At 39.1% G+C, this 24,185-nt stretch overlaps 1 protein-coding gene across 4 annotated transcripts in view; it reads right to left on the bottom strand.

Moving 5' to 3' along the window:
* The window catches only part of USP6NL (USP6 N-terminal like), a 144,780-nt gene that overhangs the window by 71,238 nt on the left and 49,357 nt on the right, over positions 1-24,185 (bottom strand). For 3 of the 4 annotated variants that reach the window (XM_014949129.1, XM_014949130.1, XM_014949127.1), the window contains 2 exons: positions 15,221-15,294; positions 13,161-13,243 (listed from right to left, as the gene is read on the bottom strand). In XM_014949129.1, the coding sequence (XP_014804615.1) occupies positions 13,161-13,243; positions 15,221-15,294 (157 nt within the window). Of the gene's footprint in view, positions 1-13,160; positions 13,244-15,220; positions 15,295-22,059; positions 22,206-24,185 lie in introns of those variants that run through there. The other variant, XM_014949128.1, reaches the window with a different exon arrangement.

Genomic DNA, 24,185 nt, shown 5'->3' with positions numbered 1-24,185 from the left:
GTGCTGGGTTTCCTACCAGAAGGCTCCTCAAAGACATTCCACTGGAGGAAGTACTAGACTTTAAGGTCAGAAGTGGAATTCAGAACCTAGGAGTGGTCCCCACTGGTGGTGATCTGCAGCACCAGCCCAAAGTCTTCTTCCCACCTTTCAGTCTGCACTGTTACCACCTTCTGGTGAGGACTTGATGCAAAGGAAAAGTAGCTTATAAGTTCAAAGAAACAGGACTGGATTTCATTTTGAAGAACAAGGACTTGATTGAAAATGCTTTTTTAATTACATTATAAGCAATGAATGGATTTTACATCTTTAAATCCACCACGATGGCTAACACAGGTTTTCATGAATTTTTCAAGATAACTTAAAAGAAATATTAATCTTAAATGCATAAATATCTGACACTTCAGAACATTAAACATGCAGATCTATGGGTTTGACCATTAAGCTATGTGTTGTAATTAGCCTCCTCGAGTAACAGTGGTAGTTTAAATAAATTGAAAAAAGTCTCAGATTTAACAAGCTTACAGTCCCCTACCCACTGCTGCAGTTCAAATCAGTCTTCTTTAAACAGCAATTTGATATATTTGTTCAATATAAACACACGGAAAGACTTTCTTATATTAGTCACTCATCAGATTTATTCTTTTCCTACATTGGTATTTAAATCCCAGTATGTTCCCCGCTGGCTCAAATCACAACATTTTCCTGCTTCTAGTTTGGTTTAAATAAATTTAAGAACTGTAAAGGCTCCTCTATCATTTGCAGCTTCAGTTGAGGATGGATGATGTTTATTGCAATAATCAGCAGGTTTGATATGTTGATAACCCCAGAACTGTAAATTCCAGAGGATCATTTCAATTCTTCACAGTTCCAAGTTGTATAAACCCTGACACTCAATTTTTCATTGGAAAAACAAGTGGCAAAAATTGACCATAACAGACTAAAAATCTTGACTGCAAAGCTTACTTGCTCAAAGAGCTGTTACATTCAAAATTTCTTCATAAACTCTATTTTCATTTCTCATAACTTCTATTTCAAAACACACCACTTGCTTAAAAACCCTCTCTTCTTGCTGCAGTTTTTCTTACCCCAGGAAGAATTAGCCAGGGCACTGTGAAAAACTTTGGGGTCCTTTATTGTGAAACATGTTGTAGGAATAATTATAAGTTCATATCATTGTTTCATTAAAAGAAAGAGTCAATTAAATTAATTATTCCTATATTGCTGAACTCAGTATAACATGACTATTAAAAAACTTGAATCCTCATAAAACCTATGGTACAGTCCCTGCACAAAAAAGTTTCTCAAACTACTGTTCAATTATTTTCTCATGCTCTCCTGCATCACCTGCTACTGCAGGCACATTTTAACTGAAAAGTATTTTAAAGTCATATTTGGTGTCACATATTAAATATAGTGTGGGAAACATTTCTTGCAGAACACTTATCTTCATTGTCTCATTGACTTATCATGAAGAAATCGACCTTGTGCCTTCAGTTTTTCATTTGTGATGCAACATTAAGTGTTTAAATCCCTGAGGAAAACATATTTGCTACTGCCCAGGAGAATTATTTTGAATGATTTTTTAAAAAAAAAAAAAAAAAGTCAGTCATTTGTATCATTTTAAATCTGTTACGAGCAAGGAATTTGTGAGTGAAACGTTCACAAAAACATTAGTAAGACATAAAACTCAAAAGCAAAAGTGTCATGAAATAAATTTATGAATACTGATCATGCAGAGATGAGATCAGAGAAGGAAGGGAAGAATTCAGTTGCCAGATTCCTGAACAAGAAAAGCTTTAGAACAAACGGAGTTCTCTTGCTGTAGAATACATAACTCAGAGTGTTGAGTAACAAATTGCAACAACATTTCAGTACCCAAATGCAATAGCAAAAATAAATCTTCGCAAGTATGAACAGTTTTTAGGCTGTATAATTTGTTAGACATGAGTTGTAGGAGTCTATAGCTTTACCAGACAAAAAACTAGTATCTTCACACTGGGAAACTAATTACCCAAAACTAAACACATTAACCAGGTGTTCTCTGAGGTCTGCCCCCCTTTCAGTGTCTGATACAGGGCACATTAAAACTGTCAAAGCAACACACAATCTTAAGGATAGTTACAACAGTGCTTTGCAACAGAATGACACTTTATTTAGTGTACATTTATATATATATACACACACACACACACTGTTTTTAGTAGCTTTTACTGCCTCCTGTCATATCATATACCTACTGATCTTTGCTCTGAAGTTAATTGACAAATGCTTCACAACCATTTTATAGAAGGGAAGACATAAGACTAATTGTGTAATTCACTGGACACGCAACGTTGTTACTGATAATGACTATTTTTACGTCAGCATTACGTCCCAAGATGGGCTACAAAGCCAACTGTTTTCTGAAGTCAACTGAAAAAACTCATTAACCATTGTAAGTAGAAATAAAACAATATTTCAATGTCATGCCTTTCTTTAGACCTACGATTAAGATATTCTACTCTTCAAAGCATGTCTAAAGCACAGCTCAGTATTGAATGCAGATCCTTCAGTCCAAACAAGTTAATTTTCAGAAGAATTCTGATTATGAATGATGGCTTTAGTCTTCCTACCTTTGAATGGAAATTAAAGGCAATGAGGTCATTTTCAAAACCAATAATACATAGAAAAGACTTCTGAAAATATTAAGGAAACAGTAAGAAAACTGATTTTTAAGCTAAATGGTGCATTTTCCACATAAAAAAATTCTATGGATCGCTTCCTTCCTTCCATTACACATTTTACTTATAAAATTCACAATTTTGATAGTGTGTGTCTGTCAAAACTATTAGAGCTCTGCTACTGTAATCATCCACTTTGAATTTTCACCAAATAACCCCTGCACAGTATGGGGGTGGTGACTACAGCAGGTTAAAAAACAGCTTTCACAAGTTTTGTTAAAATTCATAAGCAAGGCAAAGCAATTAATTAACATATGGGAAAAGCCAGTGTGATATTCCACAATATAATTATCAGCAAACATGCTGCAAGAAAGAATTTAATGCTGGCAAAAGACTGGATCATATGTGATTTTGTGACTAGGTTTTAGTCACAATATTATTTGTGGATTCTGTGGATGTTACTGCCAATATGCAGAGCACAGTGCCATGAACATGTAGCTCCTGCCCAGAAAGTCTCAAGTAATACACACTCTCAGAGATAAGACAAAATAAAATCAAAAGATTTATCAAATTCAATTAAATCTCAAAGTGGTGACTTTTAAGTAGAGTACCTTCCTGCTCGGGAGCAGATAACTTCACTAGAAAGTTTCTATGGCCAACTTAAAAATTTATCAGAAACTCATGGCAAAAAATACCACTGCCACAGGCTAAAATAGATGCTTTCACGTGTCTTTAGGAAAATACATGTTCTATGGGCAAACTTTAAAGTTTTCCCAACTTGTAACCAGCAAACCTTTGAGAAAATCTATCATCTGCATAATTGAGCACACCAGTGTTTCCAGTGACTTCTGATATCACTTTAATTGAACATAAACACAAAAGTTAAAAAATGTCTTCTCAGAATCGCATTCTAGAGTGGCTTTTACATAGATAAAAACTGGTCTAAGCTACCTGAAAACTCTCATATTGCTAAAAGACAAATGAAAAAGAATTAATCTCTTTGCATTGTTTCTGATTTACATTTGATATAGAAACTTCTACAAAAATCCCAGATTTTTTTCCTTAAACATATATATACAGATTGCTTTTAAGGATTGTTTTAAAGCTAGTTACTGCATAGTTCACTTACATTATATGTTAATAGCGATCCAGGACTTACATGTTGGCAGCTTCATCTGTATTAAAATCCATGCACTATGCAAAAAGTACCCCTACATAAATTAACCAAGATGGTAGTGTCCCAGCTATTTATATTTGTTCACCACTGAAGCTCAATGCTTTATGTACCTACACTTCTTTTAGAAAATAATCTTGTGCAGTCTAAAATTCCAGTTTGGTGGGTCTTTCACTTGGGTCAAGAGTAGCAGCATCTCTGCACCTCTAGAAACTGTTGCCCCGAACCTTTTCAGAGCTTCATAATCAGTGTCAGTGAAGCCCACTCTGGCTATTCCCTATATTCATCACTTTAATCTTCTCGAAATTCTAAATATAGTAGGAAATGTGGTAATAATGATTATGTTAAATCCTTACATTTTAGGGCTTAAGCCCTATCTCAAAAGCAACGTGTATTGCTTCATGTATGCTGTATAAATTAATTCATATATTACCATATTCAAGGATTTTTTCAGTTCTGCTACCTAATAACTTTTCATAAAAGTAAGTAGTTCATGAATTCCTAGTACTCAGTGGGGGATCTTTTACTCAAATCAAGTAGAAGCAGCTGTTAACAAAAACCACACTATTTGTCCTTAGTTGGCAGAATTATCCTGCCACTTACTTTTGTGTTTGCAACCAAATCTGCAGGGTTGCATTCACCTCATTTCTTTTTTTGGATCTGCAGAGGATTGCTGAAGTGACAGCCTGGACTAACTCAGCTGAAAGAATGGATTTAAAATTCAAATTTCAACTCTAGGCCTAAGAATAAACTAGCGACATGGGTACAATAGGGATATTGTTTTAGGGGAAAAAACCCAACATTTCATTCTGAATGATAGCAAATAACAACAGAACATTCTTTCCTTCCATGGGAAGAACCTGTATGAAGGGAGTGTAGCAAAAGAACCATATGCTAGTTCATCAAGAGGAAAAATTTAAAAAAAAGAGAAAAATAAGAAAATCAAAAATCCTTTCAGAGGTTTAAAAATAAAAACACTAACAATTTTCATTAAGATGAACAAAACTGAATTAAAGAGAAGAACATCTTCAATGCTTTTGTAAAGAAATTGAAATTAGCAGACCAAACCACAGAAAAATTTATTGGTAACTTCTACACACATAGATATGAAAAAATGATTGCAACCACGAGAGCACAGCCCAAGGGCAAAGCTGCTTATTTTCCAATGGAAGCCAAAACTAACTAGACCACAAAACCACGGCTGAGAAAGATAGACCTGAAATCCTACCACTCTGTTTTGTGGCTACAAATACCACCCCACGAGATAGGTTCTCCAGCTTTGTTTGAGCTACAGGTGACTGGCTTCTTCTCTTCAAACAGCTGACTTCAAGCCTTGCATAAAATGATTTGATTCTGACTTCAAGTGACCTCCTTAGCTTTACGAGGTCCTCTAGCAAGCAAGTCTCGGGCAATGACCTAGCCAGAACCAGAAGAGAGACACTTCCTCCTTCTCCTGGTGAAGTTCTACCACCAAGAACACGAGAGGTGTGCAAAGGCCATAAGATCCTATATGCTTTGAAGCTCACAGGTGATCATGTGGGAGGGAAGGTCTGGTTTAGATGATTTTCATGGAAAAGCTTCTGAAAAAATGGCCACTTTTGCCATCAGGCTGGCAAAAATGACTTGTTTTAAATAGCAAGCACAAGGAAAAGTAAACAGCAAAAGCACTGAAGCGTTCCTGATAGCAACCAAAACACATCCTAAAGCACCATTTCTGACCACGTGCTGTTGTGAAATAAGACATCAAGTTAAGGAAGCAATTAATGCGAATTTGCATGGGCATCTCATGCTCTTAGAAATAAGTTCAAATGCATCAATGCAAAGGAAAGGATCACAACGCAACCACCACCATAACTGGAGATGAATGCAGAGATCAAAGTCCACCCCGGAAACAGAGCTGTAAACTAAGAGTCAGAAGTGATAATAACTAAATAAAGCTCTAGTGAGTGCAATGCACTCCTCTGCTGTCAGTGAGGTTTAAATAAAATGGTCCATGTACCATCGTCTCTGAAACTTAGCCCTATCGCTTCCCAACTGCATATTGAGCAGAGATTCATTTCAACTCATCAGGAGTTCCATAACTGATAAATAGTACAATTTGTAACACCTCTTCATTAAAGTTTATTATGTACCTATCATTTCTGTGGTTTAGAACCAGGCTTTTTCATACAGGAATGCAATGAAAATATTCTTTTAGAAGTACTTCCCTGTGAAAGCTTGCATGAAAAATGGTTTTGTCTAATGCCAGGAAGATAGACCTAAAGAAAAAAAAGCATTCTGAACCTCAATTACTAACCCAAGAAAACTTCCATTCTTCTCCTTAAACAAAAATAATAATATCCTTAGTGTGCATTAGGGCAAGAAGAAGGACTGTTAAATAGAGATGAAATTTGTGGTGGTTTTTTTGATTAGCAATGAACACTTCAGAGCAAACTCAGGCCAGGGAAGTACATCACGCATTAGAGGGCAGAACCCACCACATGCCATCCAAGATTACGATGGAGTTTTCATAGCAAATCTTTTTAGAAAAATTCTACACAGTCAAAATCAGGCATATTCATATATTTAGGAAAAAATGGAATTAAGAGAAACACAGCTCTTCCCTAACATCCAAGATATGAATTTTAATTATTTTATTTTATTTTTTTTTTACATAAAGATTTTTCTGGCAGCTGAAAGAGGCTGAACTTTCTTCCCAGGGGAGGGAAAAGCTGAGCCACTCTCCTGACAAGTAGGTCTGACCCTGTCTCACAAAGCTGAGAGGAAAAGATGGGGAGAGGAAAATGACAGCAAGTCCCCAATGAATGACCACAATATATAAAACGCAGTAAGGTTTACATTTATAATTGAGCTGTTAAGAATAAACGTTTCATTGCTCTCTTAGCACATCATCTCATCACTTAACGTGTTTGGCAATACTTTGCCTACAAAATTAAGGACAGTGGCTGTGTGTCACTATGAACAATAACTTTGCTACTCTCTATACCTTAGCACTCTTTCCTTAAGCTTTGATGTGCAGACTTTTCCACTAAAAAATCTGAAATTAAAATTATATAAAAATCCCCTTTTTTTTTTTTGAATACTGCTTTGATTATTACCAAATTACAGCCAACCTGCATCTTTCTTTAATTTCCATTACCCAAAACTTTGGGCATCTCAGCACAACTGCTTTTGCTGCCAAGAACACTCAGAGACCAGTCCTTCCACCTCTAATCTGTGCAACCTGCTCAAACCAGCAGGGTTAGTTGTGCAAGAGCTATTCCTCTTGGACATGTGGTTCGACAGGCAGGTTGTAGAAAGCGTTAAGGAATGCACAAAGAATATTTTAGAGACAAGGATTGTTTTTCAGTAAGTCTATGTATAAATTACCAAGAAACAGAATGAGAGAGAGGATAACCAGTGCTCATCATACAGCTCCCTATTAAAAAGTCTTAGGGGCAAAATAGTAATTCAAAAATAAATAAAAAAAAATAAAAATCAATAGTTTCATTTGGAGACATTTAATGGAGCATCTCACAATTCTTGATTGAGCTCTCCTATTTCTTTACTCTCCCAGCTCATTTTTGCAGCAAGCTGCAGAAATGCATTACACAGCTAATAAAAATGCAATACGTTTTTTTTTTTTTCTTTTTAAAGAGAAAAGTTTGATGGTGAAGAGCAGGTAGGCCTATATCTTAGCAAAAGAAAGAATAATAAACTGTGCTATTTGGAAAGTGCCTCTGGCAACGCAATAATCTCCAGCATTAGCAAATTATTCTAAAAGCATGTTCACTGCTTTAATAGACTCATGGGATAAAGAATAAGAGCATGAGTCAGATTCTCAGCTGCTGTGAATTGGTACAATTCCATCAAAATCAGCTCAGAGCTACTGTAAAAGTAGTAGAAGAATCCAACCCGGAGTTTTAAGAGCACTTCATGAACGTAGGGCGAGGAAAAAAACCCACATCTGTATTTTCTACCATTAGCACTTCCATAGTACGTCTTCCTTCACTACTAAAAAAACCCAGCCTCACTACGCTGATCCCTGGATATTTATCAACATAAGAGCATCTGCCACAGCACACAGACATCCCCAATTTCCATTATTGAACAGGTAGCAAAAGAAAAACATATTTAAGCTTAATCATCCTAGTTTGACCACAAAACCTGACAATATTGGTTATTGCTGTAAGATAATAATTATTAATACAAGTTAACACAGACTTCGGTAATAACAAGATCTGAATAGAATTCACACTGTACAAACTACAGTAATAAAGTCTTTAAAATAATTGCTGCGTTTTTTAAAATTATGTCATGGCTTCTGATTTTCACAGCTCATTATCAAAAGTTAACAGGACAATTCAGTCGATGGCATTCATCAATGAATGATGGAAAGAACAAAGTTCTTGAAAAGCTGCAGTAAATTAATTGTAGTTTATTCCATTATTTCTCCTTTATATCTATCAAGACCTGAACAATTGCAATGCTTTCCACAATATATTAGTAACAATCTATGTTTCCCAAAGCAGAGCAGTAAAATTTGACTCCTTGAGCTGTACCTGCCCCAAATTCCAAAAAGCAATGTTATTTTCTTCTTACTTAGAAAAGCACAACTGTGCTTTTCTTCAAAAGTTTTCTTACAAAAGAAAACTGACTGCCTCCCTCACAGCTGGGTGATGCACAGAGATAGATAAATAAAAGAATCAAATGAGAATAGACACACAAGTATGGCTACTAAAAGTCTAGATAATATAAATCCTAATTGCTAGCTAAAAAGGAAAGGTGTGGATTTTTTAAATTTTTTTCTTTCCAATGCTTTTTTTCTTGATCACTGTCTGGCAAATCCCTGCTTCCAAGAGGTACCAAACAAACGATCCCAGCTGGTGTCTAGTCCTCGAGAGGGAATGTCATTCCATGAATTAAGAGATTTCATCACAAAGAAGCGCAGAACCTGGCAGTAAATTGAAGAGGGGCACATTGGTGTGGAGACCCAAGTAAAGGAAGATGCTTTCTGGCTGTCAGATTTGACCAAATTTTAGTTTTCTGTGCCATCCCAGGAAGACGCTGAGGTCACTGTGCTTACCCTGCTCTCTGACTTTTGGCCGAGTGCTGGAAGGCCCAGAACAGGATCAGCTCTTTAAACGTGAAATCACTGTTGACCTTCAGAGTTGCAAAATGCTGCTTTCAGCTTCTACCCTACTTTAGGAGCACGAACAAAGTTTAGGCTGTTTTGCAAACCCCAAACAGCCAATGCTCTTGTGACCATTCAACCTTAACATTATACGGAGCAGGGAGGAAAAAGAAAGAATAATGTTCTTTTGTCCTCGTAGCTAGCTGGACATTTTCTCAAAAAATAAATACAAGGGTAAATTCACAAAAACATATCTTTAAAAATGTGCTTCAATGATCTTCAGTTAAATTCTTATTTATTTACAAAACATTGACTGTAATTCGGATTGTTGCTTTAAGACCCTTAATAATTTTTTAACAATAAAAATTATTCATATAATTGCCACTTCTAAATAGATAAAGTAATATAGATACCATTATTTAAATTGTAGGCTTAAAGAATAAATGAAGGATCTTTTAAAACATCCGTAGGAGTAGCAGAGGACTTGCCACTGCCCAACCATTAACATATTAATTTTAGCAGCTTTTTTAACCATCCCAGAGCAGTAATAAATCAACTGAAGAATTCAAGGAGGGGGAAGGGGGAAATCCCAGATCCCAAGGCATTACTGGAATGCCTGCTATGAGCTTCAAGACACTCTGGAATTCCTTTAGGTTTTTTTTTTCCCTAAAGTTATTCCCCTATCATTGACTGCAGCTAGAAAAACTGCAAATACAAGTATCTACAAGGTAAAGTTTCTATGAAAGAACAGTCCACAGTGCAAAGATTAGGAACACTTACTTTAAAATTTAGCCAGGCTCCAAGATAAGGCAGAAAGGAACGTTTTTTTTGTGGGGTGCTGAGTGTTTGGAGTTTGGTTTTCTGGGCTAAGGGGTTTATTTTTGTTTTCTACTTGTTTGTTGGTTTGGTTTTTTAATTGCAACATTCTGGTACATTTTTGCTTGTGTGTATTCTCAGCATGAAATGAGAATTTTTGATTAAATCTGGAGAAAAACAAATGAGGTAGCTTGACCTCATTGACCAAAAAGACACAACACATCCAAGAAAAGAAAAAGGAAAAAACCCACCAAACAAAATCCTTATTTTTTTATGAACACCAAACACATTCCATCTTTTTCATTTCCAAAAACAGCTGAAACAGTTTTTGTTATGACTATCTGCGAGGAGATCTGAGGCATTTCTCCCATTCCTAAAATACTTGATTGAAAAAGTCATATATTATATACCAAGGCTTATCTGAGCAGCATCGTGGTCCCTGGAGATGGTCTCTGTTATAACTCGATCAGCTACAAGCATAGAACAACTATCCATCAGACAGTTTCAAATATGCATTTTCTAGAAAAGAATATTCGATCTTATCAAAACATTGGTAGACTACACACAAACACCAGTGGCTAGATTTCCTGGAGGAAAAAGTGTTCCTTTTTAAAAAGAGTGGTATTTTTCACATCAGCCCTACCATTCGGCATTCCCGCACTGTAATGTGGAATCAGGAGTGCAGCAGGATTTTTACCGGAAAATTTACAGAATAAGGACCATGCCTGAAGTTATTGGGGTAGGCATGCTGCTGCCTAGTTAATTTCAACTTATTTTTAGGATTGTAAGTAATCACAGTGCACTTGTATCATGGTCTGTTCTCTCAAGACAACAGGATAAGGGGGAACGGTTTTTAAACTGAAAGAGCAGAGATTTAGATGAGATACCAGAAAGAAATTCTTTACTGTGAGGGTGGTGAGACACTGGAACAGGTTGCCCAGAGAAGCTGTGGCTGCCCCATCCCTGGAGGGGTTCAAGGCCAGGCTGGATGGGGCTTGGAGCAACCTGGTCTGGTGGGAGGTGTCCCTGCCCATGGCAGGGGGGTTGGAACTTGATGATCTTTAAGTTCCCTTCCAACCCAAACCATTCTATGATTCTATGAATTAATAGCAACCACCTTTGGAAAACAGACAGTGTGGTAGTATTCACTTCACCTCCTTACGTGTCACCTTTCCACCATTTCACTCATTTGGAAGTACCTGGTAGAGAGCCCAGAGCCCAGATGTCCTGAATTGAGGAGCAGATGGAGAACTTGTGGCATTTATGGCATGGGAGCAAAGGCAGGTGTTGCTGTAGGTCTGATGGTGGGAAATGTACCTGTAAGAACATTTTCCAGGCATCCCAGGGATGCCAGATGTCCTTTATAGGTTCCCAGACCTTCAATGTGCATCATCCTGGTTTGTTAATTTAGGGAACTATAGGTCTTGTGGGTTTTATGGAGGATAACCATTAAGGCAACTGTTTGAGGCTGTTGGTACACACTGCTTAGTTTCAAACTCTTGTAGGAATAGGAGTTCTTTTTAGAAACAGTAGATTGCACAGTCTCAGTATTGCAGTAGACATGAACCCAGACCATAGTTAAAATCTATAGTGCAATATAAATTGTCTTTTCAGAGAAAGACAGTTGATATGCTTATCCTAATTATATTTCTCCCATTAGGAGAGATTTTATTTCTTCGGAAAATAAAAATGTCATTTGCAATGAATTTGCTTTAAAGAATCATAAAGCACCCTTGATGGCACTCTCAGGTGAAATCTACCTTATAGCAAGACATCATTAGCATCTAAGCAACAAATATCACACAATTAGCAAAGAGAGAGAGGATCTACCTACACTGTCAATTTGTGCAGAGCTCACGTGTAATAAATCTTTCAGATTTCATCCCTTGAAGGGGATGAATGCAGAGAATGAATTCTGCACAGACTTTGCCCTGGCAACTGATTACATTATTAGAAAGGAAGTACAGTCTAATGACTAAGGTCCATCTACCCTATAACATCCCAAGAAGGACCACAGTGTGATGTAAAGGGTGCCCACAATAGCTTTAAGTTACAGCTACAGCAGCGCAGAAACTGGCACGTGGTGATTTGCCAAGTATCACCTCCACAACTACATCTCAAATCTACTGTGGCATTGGATCCATGAAAGCCAAGGCTCCTGAAAACTGCCTAATGCATAAAAAAAGCAAATATCACAATACAGGTAACAGGAAAAGTTCAGGAATTCATAAAGATACCAAAATTAATAATCCACCTGCAAATCTGAAGGCGCATGATTCAATTCCCATGGAAGCCAGTGGTGAACTCAGCAGTGGCTTCAATTACTTTTTCACAAGAAGTAATTCTGAGCGCCATTTTCCATTAAAAATGCCACCAACTGCAGCTACAAACCAGGCACGTGGTGCTGCAGCTGGAGTTTTACCAACACAAAGGCCTCCCTGTGTAAAATAGAACTGTTTGGAGGTCACACACCAAATTAACTCGCCCTGACAAAGCAAAGGCAGTCTGCAGGTAAAGATGACTGTTTTAACTCACTGCTTATAAAAACCATGACATTACAAAATAGAAGAGTGAGGGGGAACAAAAACACCCCCAAACCCTCCAATACTATAAAAGTACATAGTTATTACTGAGCTTTTCACTCATCACTGATTTTTCTGGATTTTAATTGCACTTCATGTATTCAAGCATAAATGCCAAACACCAAGAACGGCAGAAAGACTCTTGACTGGTTCTTATCGTTAGCAGCAAGTCCACTTGTGTTCAGTTTCTGCAAGTTGGATACTTCCATCTTCCAACCACAAAAGTCCTGATACAGTTTAACATCCTCATCTTTATTTGCCAAAAAAGACACAGATTGTTCATTACAAAGGAAGCACCCGACTGGATTTGTATTTTCTGATTTGACTTTATGATGCAACATTAGGCCCCAGATCAGCAGAAAATTCACTAAGGTTACTAAACATATGAAATTAAATGAGATTTATCTTTGAGGGATGGGGATGTAATCATAAACGTGTTGGTTTTTTTAAAGACCATTCTAATAAAATTTTTTTAAGTCTTTCCAAGAACTTCAAGTTTGTTTACATATAATTACTTAAAACCAAAATTTATCTGCAATTTAATTCAGCTTGAAATATCTTTCTTTCTAGGCTATGAATTTTCATTCCCAAATAAAATACTCAAAAATATTTCATTCCCTGCACAGGATCAAGTTACAGAACTAAAAAACGGAATTGAAAAGCACAGTGATAGGTCACCCAAAACCCACAGAGCAGTTTCCAGGAGATCTGTTAAAAGGGATACCACTTCCACCAAACAGGCAATACAATAAAATGCATAAATAGGAATAATAGCAAAGTCTTGATATCATTTTCTTGTCGAGCTTGCTACTTACTGTAGAAACCCAAATCTGTCTGTGACTTTGTAAAGACGATAGTCAGCATCTTCCCACGGTTCAATCTGCGCCCCCTCCCGTCCCTAAAAGGAAAGAAAGAAAAACTTCCCACGGTTCAATCTGCGCCCCCTCCCGTCCCTAAAGGGAAGGAAAGAGAAAAGAGCTAAATTAAGTTTTATGACACAATAAACTAAGACATAAAAGACAGGATTCAATCACTCAGTCTTTGGTTCACACTGGCTGCAGGGCAGAGGAGGGCGAGGAGGGGTCTTCCAGCCCTTACACACAGTATTTTCATCACAGGAAACCTCTTTTGGTCATCGCTATACACAGAATAAATTTCAACCACAGACTCATCATAATCTCCCATCTGTTGTTAATATCCTCAACAGCCCATCAAGGTTCCCACACAGGGGCCTCTATTTGTTTTATTTCCATAAAGTCAGTCCATCTTTCCTGAACCAGCACCTGGCAACAGCACAAGCTGCAGCCACTCGAGCTCACACTCATTGTGACTTCCAGCAGCTGTCAAACTGAACGCAGCACTGAGTTTTCCCCTCGATGAAGCACTCATTCATGATCCCCTCTTCTACCCTAATCAGCAATTTTTATAAGACTTGCAGAAATTTAAGAAAAGGATCTGGGGGTCCTGGTGGACAACAAAATGACAATGAGCAAACAGTGTGCTCTTGTGGCCAGGAAGGCCAACGGAATCCTGGGCTGCATAGGGAAGAGTGTGGCCAGCAGGTCAAGGGAGGCCATTCTGCCCCTCTACTCTGCACTGGTGAGGCCACAGCTGGAATATTGCATCCAGTTCTGGGCTCCCCAGTTCAAGAGGGACAGGGAACTACTGCAAAGAGTCCAGCGTAGGGCTACAAAGATGATTCAAGGACTGGAGCATCTCCCTTATGAGGAGAGGCTGAAAGAGCTGGGACTCTTTAGTCTGGAGAAGAGAAGGCTGAGGGGAGACCTTATCAATGCCTACAAGTATCTCAAGGGCGGGCTGAGGGAGGAGGGAACCAGACTCTTTTCAGTGGTTGCCAGTGAGAGGACAAGGGGCAATGGGCACAAGTTGGAACATAAAGGGCTCCACTTGAATATGAGGAAGAACTTTTTCACGGTGAGGGTGCCAGAGCCCTGGCACAGGCTGCCCAGGGAGGTTGTGGGGTCCCCTTCTTTGGAGATTTTCAAGACCCGCCTGGATGCAGTCCTGAGTGGCGTGATCTGACAAGCTCTGGGTGGTCCTGCTTCAGCAGGGGAGTTGGACTAGATGATCTCCATGGTCCCTTCCAACTCTAAGAATTCAGTGAAATTCAGTGAAATATTTCAGCCATATATATTCTTCTGGTATGGGCTATGTGTAGGTTACTGGGTGTGAAGAGAGGCCACCACTCAGAACACAAACCATGTGCCTTTCTGTGTTTTATTTATTAAAAAAACCCACAGCCAGTCACTTAAGTGTCCACTGTGCAAACCACCACTAAGTGTAGCATGTAGAATGTTTCATGAACTCTACAAACAAGCCAATTGCCCAGTACTCCAATGACAGTTCCGAAATCCATAAGGCTTTTACTTGACAAGCAGCTCAAGAGAAAAAAAGGTATGACTGGTGTATTTCTTCAGTTCCTCACAGCAATCTGACAAACAACACAGTTCACTCATCTTTTAAGTTCTCTGTAATGAGTTAAATGTTTCTATTACCATCACCAAAAATTAAATTAAAAGTGAAGTAAGAGTTCAATCTGATCTCATAGATAATACCGAGCCTCCTGAAACACCCTGGTTTCATTACTCCTAATACATTACACTACCTTAAATTAGTCCCAAAGCAACTCGCCACGCACCTGAAAAATGAGTAGACTGAGTCATCATCCAGAATATCCCCCATGGAGGGAGAATTTAATTCACCCAGAGGCCAGTGTATCGTGAAAGCAGCAGCTCAGTACTACAGAGAGCATTTGAAACAAAAGCTAGCGGCAACCATGATTCATTTTTTTGAACAGCCATATTACCAGGATTAATTATAAAATGTCTTTAAAATTATTATCAAGTTCACTTACTCTGTCATACTTTGCAACTATCTCTGCTCGCTCTTGGGCAAGTTTGATAGCAGCATCCTGCTCAGCATCTGCACCTGTAGAGAATTAAAGTAACACAGTTACAGATTCTCTCCCTTGTGAGCAAAGAATTGCAGCGAAATACTTAGAAAATAAACTTCTACTTCAAAGAAACTACTTGGATGGAGAAATGCCAAAGCAATTGTATCAAAGCAAAATATGACCTTGGCGCATGTCTCGAACACTGTTCAGAGTAGAATACAATTATTGGATGCTATCCGAACTGCTGAGTGTAGAATGTTCCCAGTTTTCCACCAAAGCTGATACTAAATGAAGTTAAAAAATAATATCCCACAACCCACTAACTGAAAGTGGTAAAAGCTACTAGTTGCTAATTCCACAAACATTCACATAGTCCAAAAAAGCCTAAACTTACACCAGTGGTTTAAAACAAAAGCGTGAACCATTTACAGGATTTGTAGAGAGGGACTAGAATACTGATGAACGCTGAAAAAACACTGCACAACTTCATCTGAGAAACTGCACAAGACTTATTTCTCAGAAAACAGGGAGGGAAATCGTTACAGCATCGAAACCGCAAGTCGGGCGAACCAGAGGTGGGATAAGGGTAAGGATATGACAACGGGATATGACAAGCAAGACAAAAGGGATGGGTGGGTATGCACTGGACATCAGCAGAGTTCACCACAGCAGTAGAGTTGCTGCTTGGAATATTCAACAACATGATGCACTTCAATATCCCAAATGCGATTACGATTTCAAACCAATGAGGTAAAGCAGTTTCAATCAATGATAAGTTTGTGCAAGATTCAAGAGTTGATTTGTTTCGATTATTAAAAAGCAATGAACTCTAAATAAGGCAAAGCTTTGGAAAGGTTTGAAATAGTTTCCAAGCACATGCTGTTATAAAAATAACTCCAGGCATGTGGATTTTCTTCACTATTTAGTTCATGGCAACATAACGAACTTCAGGAATTACACATATCAGCCATCTGGGCCATGAAAAAAACCAGATTAGATATTACAGTTTTCTATCATATGAAATAATTAACACATTTATTTGGTCAAACCAAGTATTTCTTTAATAAAATTTACCGAGCTATTTCTCAGATATTTATACAAGAAGTTGTGCCAAGGTGGCCTTCAAAGCTACCTGTTAGAGATTCAGCATGGTCTCTGCATGTTTTCATCTGAAGTTTCTTTAGGGGAACACAGAGAGAACCTCAGTATGCCCCAACATGGACACAAGCACCAGCGTTTGGGCAACAGCGATGCTTGGCCCCTGATGGAAAGTCTGAGATTGCTTCTTTAAAGCTTCTACTTAGGATTTCCAGAAGTTACACTTTGTTCTCCTCACTCTGACTCCCTTCTGCTTATCACCATCATTTGCTAATCATATTACTCCCACTTATTAGTGAGGACATCGAGCTCTATCATTTTTTCCAGTGTGCACCAGAACCAGCACACACGTATTTACACAACTATTTGAGGGAGGGGGAAAAAAAAAAATAACTCAGAATTATATGTGTTATATTAGGAAGTTATGCATCTCTGTGCCACAACATTGACAAAGAATTGCCTCCCTGTAAGGTGAGAAGGAGCAGACTCATTTCACATTGCTCAGCCTTCAGCGTTGTCCAAGCCCTGTCCTGTTCCTCCTGCTCCTTCAGGTGCTGGATGTACCTTTAATCCCAAGCTTACAGAGGACCACAAGACAGAAAGCACTTTAGTTTCCAGTTTGTTTGTCTCTGACACAGTTTTATAGTGATTAAAGGACTCTGTCACCCCAGTTCCTCACGTGAATGCTGACCAAGACACAACTCTTACAGGCCAACCCCAGCGTCCTTCCAGATCCCCTCCCAGCACCGTCACCTCACAGCCTGAACTCCGTGGGCCTCTGAGTGCATTCAAGCACTATATATTCCCCAACACAATTATAACAATCCGGTTTTTATCCTTTACTAGTTGACACACTATGCCTCCTGAACTGACAATGTCCACAAAAGCTACCAAATCTACACTGACAAAGTAGCACACGAAGCTCAGCATTACTTCTAAAGTGAGAAGCTAAAGGAACCATAATCAAAATTAAATTGCACTTTCTTTTGTAAGAGCCAGAAAGATCTATGCGTACAGTAAGTCTTCACAAAGGGTCAATTATGGATTTTTAAAAGTAAACATTATGCTCTCTTAAAGAGCTGACATTCCTTCAGGGAATTCAAGTACTGAACAGTCCTAATCTTCACTTCTCCAATGGACAGACATGGGGAAAAAGCTTACTTGTTTAAAGCACGACTGCTGCTGGGCTTCAAGAAATGGGGAAAAAATCCTATCGCTTTTTCCCAGTAAGAGGGAGATTAGATTTGATCTGAGAAAGTGGGGCTGAACAGTAAGTAGCCAATACAGTAATACATAGCAGACAATACACTGAAGTAGTAAGCAGTCAATACATTTTTTATCAACAGAATTAAAAAACAGATTACTACTAGTATTTAAAAATATACTCAGAAGGACTTGCGAAGCTCTTCAACAGCACAGACAGAATAAGTGGCAGCAGCTGAACCAAAGTTTAAATCTTGGCTGAAAACAATGCAAAACTGTATTTGCACCAGAAACTGAGTCCTGATTTCTGCTGAAGAGGTGACCATGGCTTACCTTCCTTCCCTCTGCATACATAACACGTGAATCAAAGTTTGGCGTGTGCCTCATGACAATTCAATTACATTTAGTGTGGCAATTATCATATTCATTGCCTTTAAAGTAATCCTCTCTACTTTCTGCCAGAATCATCTTAACCTTCTAGCTGCACCAGGATAGTTTAACGTTACGTTAATCCAGCCATACTGAAAACTCAGAAAACAGCTTGAGACAGGGACAAGAGGTTATATTTCAGGAGATAAGCATAAAATATGATTTTTCTTATGAGAGGAATTATTTAAATATCTCCAAGTCAGAAATTACACAATGATTCCTGATAAAGTAAAAGCTAAATATAGGAACAAGAAAAATTCTTCATGAAATATCTTCCTAGGCACAAAAATACATCAGTACATTACTACGAAATTAAAGAAAATGTCTGGTATTCTAAAGTCTTAAAAGTTTTATTCAGTAAGCCTTATCTTACTGAAAGTAGTTAAAGATGTGAAAAAAGAATGATTAGCTTTTCTAATTAAAAGTTAGCATTACAGATGGTCAATACCACATTATATCAGAAACAATACAATCTCAGAGATTTTGACTAAAAATTGAGGAAATATTATCAATGACCAAAAAAAATCATAAACAACAAAAAAAAGAATACATAATCAATGGTGATAAAATTTGCCAATGCCAGCATACTAAACAGTGCATATAAGCTCCCCAAAATTGGTCGGGTTTATAAGGTACAAGGAGCATGCTCAAAATCCTGCCAAGCAGCAATGTCACACATCTAGGTTTTGAAAAAGATAAATCACAACAAAAAAGACCAGCACCAAAGTTTTCTGAACATTTGGCCTGATACAAAACCACTCCCCCATTAGAGAGTATCTTACCCTCATCATACCGACCTGTTTTCTACATTTACAGATATTACAAATTTACAAGTTTTGAAGAGCAGCACGCACAGGAACTGAAGCATCACTACAGTCAGAAAATCAAACAGAAAATCCCAATCTGCGATGACGTGAAAAAGAACTGACATAACAGCCAGACTATTGCTTTTCTGCTACACTTGGAAACCAGAGGATCTTACTTGTCAGTCATCTTGACATGACTAGAAAACTGCTGGACTTAAACTTTGAAAGGGTACTTAAGGATGGGACCAGAATTGGTCTCATTTTGCAACTCGCTGATTTTAAACTGCTAAAGAGTCAGACCTGATGAATTAAGACACCTGGGAACAGCCATTAGCCCTACAAAGCCAGAGGAAAGCATTGCTGAGCATCAGAACGTGCTTTCTTCCCTTGTCACTCTTATCACAGCGTCTCTTTACCTCACCAATTATCGGAGAATTGAAAAAGACACAACTTCTTCAGGAACAGAAAGCAGCGACGGTATGTAAGAAACATAAGTGGCATAGGTAAAAAATTAAACTAGTCCTACACAAGGACACAATCTAATTAGTCTCCAGTGCTTATTTTATGAGAGAGGAAAGAAGTGATCTGGAGATGCCAGCATTACTTAGCAGCAAATTTACAGCTGAATTCTGGGTGCTATTCACTATTAGGTGATCTCCGTGCGCATCATAATCACATTTAAAATAAAACCCCACATTTTAAAGCTGGAGAGTTGGGTTGTTTTTTTCTAATTTCAAAATCCCTGTCCAGTTCAGTCAATTGGTATAAAAATTGAAAAACATCACCCTAGATCAAAATAAATTCCTTGAACTGACAACAAACAGGTTTCTTACAAAAACTTAAAAACTAACTGGAGGCTCCCAGTTCCTACCAAGCAGCTGCCATTCTAAGTGCCTTGCAACTTGCATGGAATATTGGGGAGAACAGTTTGCTTTTCCATAATTCCAGATCCTTCCAACCCTAAGGAAGAAAGGCAAGTGCAGTAAATTTAAGCGAGGAGGAACTACTAATATTCATAGACATAACACAAAGAAAAAAGACACCATGTTCTGCTCTACAAGGAATATAAGACTAATTGAATGGACCAACTGCCATAAGTGACATATTTAACAGCAAAACAACAGATCTAAGTGAAAATAAACGCTGCTAAAGAGAAAATAAGGTCGTGCCCTACAAATAGATGGCAAAATGAAATTCTGCCTATTGGTAAACTTTTCTCAAAGATATAAATTTTTGCAAGAAACCAGGTACTGATAGAGAGCTACAGTATGACAAATCTGATCCAACTCAGCAAGAAATAATCCTGCCTTACTCTTGCTTTGGTGCCATCTTCTCCCTTCTGTTTGACAGGGAGACAGTAGCTGTAGATGTAGCCATCTACAGACCCCACAGAACCCTTGTTCCAAGGTGTCCCTATCACTCACCTAAAACACAATTTTTTAAGAGGGAAGAGGGAGGAAGGGGGGAAAAAAAAGGAGAAATGGCATTGGTAAATACGTATTTTTGTAATAATTTAATTTACCAAGCAAAACACTGAGGATCCTTCTTACAGCCTCAGCAGTAACTCAGTTCTTCAAAACAAATGAGAGGGAACAGGTAGCACCATCCCTTGTGTTCCCAGTGGCCAGGGAGCAACCGAATGGCCCGTGACAGCCTGGCAGCAGCTCAGCTGCTCCTGGTGAGAAGTGACTGCAACACAAACAGCCCCTCCTCACACCTGGTTTTCATCACACAACCTGATGGAACTGAGCTGCTGCTGAGTGAGGAACTGCCAGACGACAGTAAAATAGTAAAATGCTGGTCTTTCCCACAAGAAGAAAAGCTTCTGCCCTTTGAGGTCTACCAAGTACCCGTAGTTTGAACTCTATTTGCCTAATCCTGCTTGGCTTCTAATCCTGTTCAGCTACAGCACTGCAAAACAGCAAGGCACAGCATTTTTAGAAAGTGATTTTCATCCACAATCCACTGAGTGTGCACTTCTAGCCCATGCAAAAGTCACAGAATCATAGAATGGTTAGGGTTGGAAGGGACCTCAAAGTCATCAAACAATTTATGGGAATGATCTTTGGAGTGACACAAACACCACTCTCACTGGTGAGATTCTCCCTGAAACAGCCCAAAAAATGCCCAGTGAAATACAGCACCTCGCTGGAAAAGGTAACAACAGCCAAGAACTAGCTCCCTCCTGAAGGCAGCACAAAGTGCATACTACAAGAAACTAAGCACGTTCTTCATACGTCTCGAAGGAGTGTGTAGGTACAAGGCACATTATAGTGCTTATGTATTATCAGCAGCATAATAAATTGCTTCTTACAGACATGCCATAAATTTAAGAAATGCCTCTTTGTGCGTGGATGAGGGCGAGTTTACCCATAGCATCTTGCGTAACCCCAAATTCTGAAAAGAAGATTTCTCCCTTTTTCATTCATTGACCTATCACCAGTCCCTCCTCAACTGTGGAGCAGTCTGAAAACCCCAGAAGACTTGGAACATGCTAATTTGCTTTCCATTACTTCACTCAAATTCTTGCTTGTTTGCACATCACGCATCCCGCTGCACAAAGAGCTGCACTGGCACGAATTCCTGTCTGCAGGCACTACCACCAGCTGCTGCGCATCGACTCATTTCAAAGCACATATCAGAGTCATAAACAAAACATTTTGTAAGTCTCTGGTCATATCAGAAAGTCCCTTTAATACCCAGGCTGTTTATTTTTCTTCCAGTCTGTTCCCACAAACAATGAAATAAAAGCCTTGACGTACACTTAATAGTATTTTGTTGTGGGCAGCCAATGTTCAGAAGGAAAAATCTTGGTAAATACCTGCATGTAGATATTAAACCTGCTCTGAACAGAAAAGATTAAGCCTCATTTATTATATTTTATTTTTTTGCTTCATGCAGAGAGAATTTTTAATGTAAAAGTGAAATAGTCAGTTAGAAAAGCAATCCCTTCTACACAGCAGTACTTCCCGAGGAAAAGCAGTATTTCCAGAAGTTAACTGAGCTACGTTTCTTCCACCGTTAAGCATGAAATAGTTGGTTAGAAAAGCAATCCCTTTTACACAGCAGTAAAAGCAGTATACGAGGAAAAGCAGTATTTCCAGAAGTTAACTAAGCTATGTTTCTTCCACCGTTAAACAATTATCTACCTTAATAGTATTAAGTATTTAAAACCCAGAGTTATCACTAATTCAAAATGAGAAATAAACCAGCACATGACATAAACAATTAAAGACCAGTCCATAAAATAAAATGACATTTTACCAGACTTCAGATTGCGATTTTCTGCCCGGTCCTTGTAAAACTCTGTTTTAGTCTTCATGGAGTAAATCTGGTTATTTCTAGACCATGTTCTGAATCAGTTTAATCAAAAATGAATGGGGGAAAAGTTCTCCTCCTCCACTCGCAGCCTTTGCTCCACACGACCAAGCCACTCGACACGTGCTCCTTCTTTTCCAAGGCAGGGCCCCTCTGCAGTTACAGGAGCTGCAGAGTCTCAAACAAAGATGCCGTTTGTTAACGCCAAGTGTCACGCAGGCACCAGGCTACTGTCCTCCACCGCGGCCCACAGCCCCGCGTTCCAGCTCATAATAAACAAGAGGATTTGAACAAACAGCCTCAGAGGACACGGCTCCTGTAACACATCACTGTTATGCTCTTGGGAAAAAATTCTTACTGGTATTTACCAAGCGCCGCATGAAAAGCATCTTATTTGAAGGACTTCGTAGAAATGGGGCTTAAGTACCCTGTTTCTGGCTTATTACTTAAGAAACCATGAAATGAAATAACTCTAAAAATTAGATTTCTGCAACTGTCTGGCATTCCTTACTTACAGGATGGAGATTTTACATAGTTTCTACTTAAAGCTCCCTTATTGTTCAGGATATCTTGGTGATCTGACCTAGGATGTCAGGAATTGACAAGAATGTTGTCACTGGTGAAAATACAAAAAACTCAAGATTTAATATTGACAGAATTCATCTGCTTTTTGAAAGCTGGTATACAAAACTTGAGAAACAGATCTCCCTGTCAATTATTCAAGGACACACACATCAAGCCATTCTCCTGGACAGATCTGAGTCCTTCCACGTGCTCTCTCAAGCAGAACGCCAGCTGCTCTGTGATGCTTACAGCCAGGAGCCGGCCAATTCCATCTCTGAACCTCAGCAGGTCAGAGCAGACACTGCCAGCCCTGGCTTGGGAGACTCATGTGGGCTTCCAGCTCTTTGTGAAGGCAACACAAAGACCATCAGTGGGATTGTTCAGCCTGGAGAAGAGAAGGCTCAGGGGGATCTCATTGATAGAAGAACCTGAATGGAGGGTACAAAGAGGACAGAGCCGGGCTCTTTTCAGCAGTGCCCAGTGACAGGACCAGTGGCAACGGGCACAAACTGAAATGCAGGAGGTTCCCTCTGAACATCAGGAAAGAGTCTGTCACTGTGAGGGTGACTGAGCACTGGTACAGGTTACCCAGAGAGGTTTTGGAGTCTCCACACTTGGAGACAGTCAAAAACCATCTAGACATGGGCCTGGGCAAACAGCTCTGCGTGGCCGTGCTCCAGGAGAGGAGTTGGACCAGATAACCTTCAGAGGTCACTTCCAACCTAAACCATCCTGCGGTTTCCTTTCACCCTGAAAAGTGTTAAAATACCAGGAACAGGAGATCTGATCAAGTGTGTTGGACTATTCTTTTTTCCCCAAGGACTGGGAAAAAAAAAAGTTCCTTCAATTGTTGTAATCTTTCTCCCTGTATGGCCTGGCAGAGCACCGAGCCTGGAAACGGGCAGCAGCTCCTTTGTCCTTCCCACTGATTCCTACTCATGGATCCTGCCCAAACCCAGGTGTCAATAGTTTAGTCTGTGAATTCAGTATGATTTAGACTGACCTAGTGTGATATCCACCACTGGGCATGTTTCCCTCGAAAGCGGAATTTTCTTACAGCTGACATTTGTACGCACACAGCAGTAACCTTCTTGCTATCACACCACTTCTCTCCCTTATGAGGAGAGGCTGAAAGAACTGGGACTCTTTAGTCTGGAGAAGAGAAGGCTGAGGGGAGACCTTATTAATGCCTACAAGTATCTCAAGGGTGGGCTGAGGGAGGAGGGAACCAGACTCTTTTCAGTAGTTGCCAGTGAGAGGACAAGGGCAATGGGCACAAGTTGGAACATAAAGGGTTCCACTTGAATATGAGGAAAAACTTTTTCACGGTGAGGGTGACGGAGCCCTGGCACAGGCTGCCCAGGGATGTTTTGGAGTCCCCTTCTCTGGAGATTTTCAAGACCCGCCTGGATGCAGTCCTGAGTGGCATGATCTGACAAGCTCTGGGTGGTCCTGCTTTAGCAGGGGAGTTGGACTAGATGATCTCTATGGTCCCTTCCAACTCTAAA

The sequence above is a fragment of the Calidris pugnax genome, unplaced genomic scaffold (assembly GCF_001431845.1).
Source record: "Calidris pugnax isolate Ruff unplaced genomic scaffold, ASM143184v1 scaffold125, whole genome shotgun sequence".
Classification (NCBI taxonomy): domain Eukaryota; kingdom Metazoa; phylum Chordata; class Aves; order Charadriiformes; family Scolopacidae; genus Calidris; species Calidris pugnax.
This window is presented reverse-complemented; position numbering and strand designations above follow the sequence as displayed.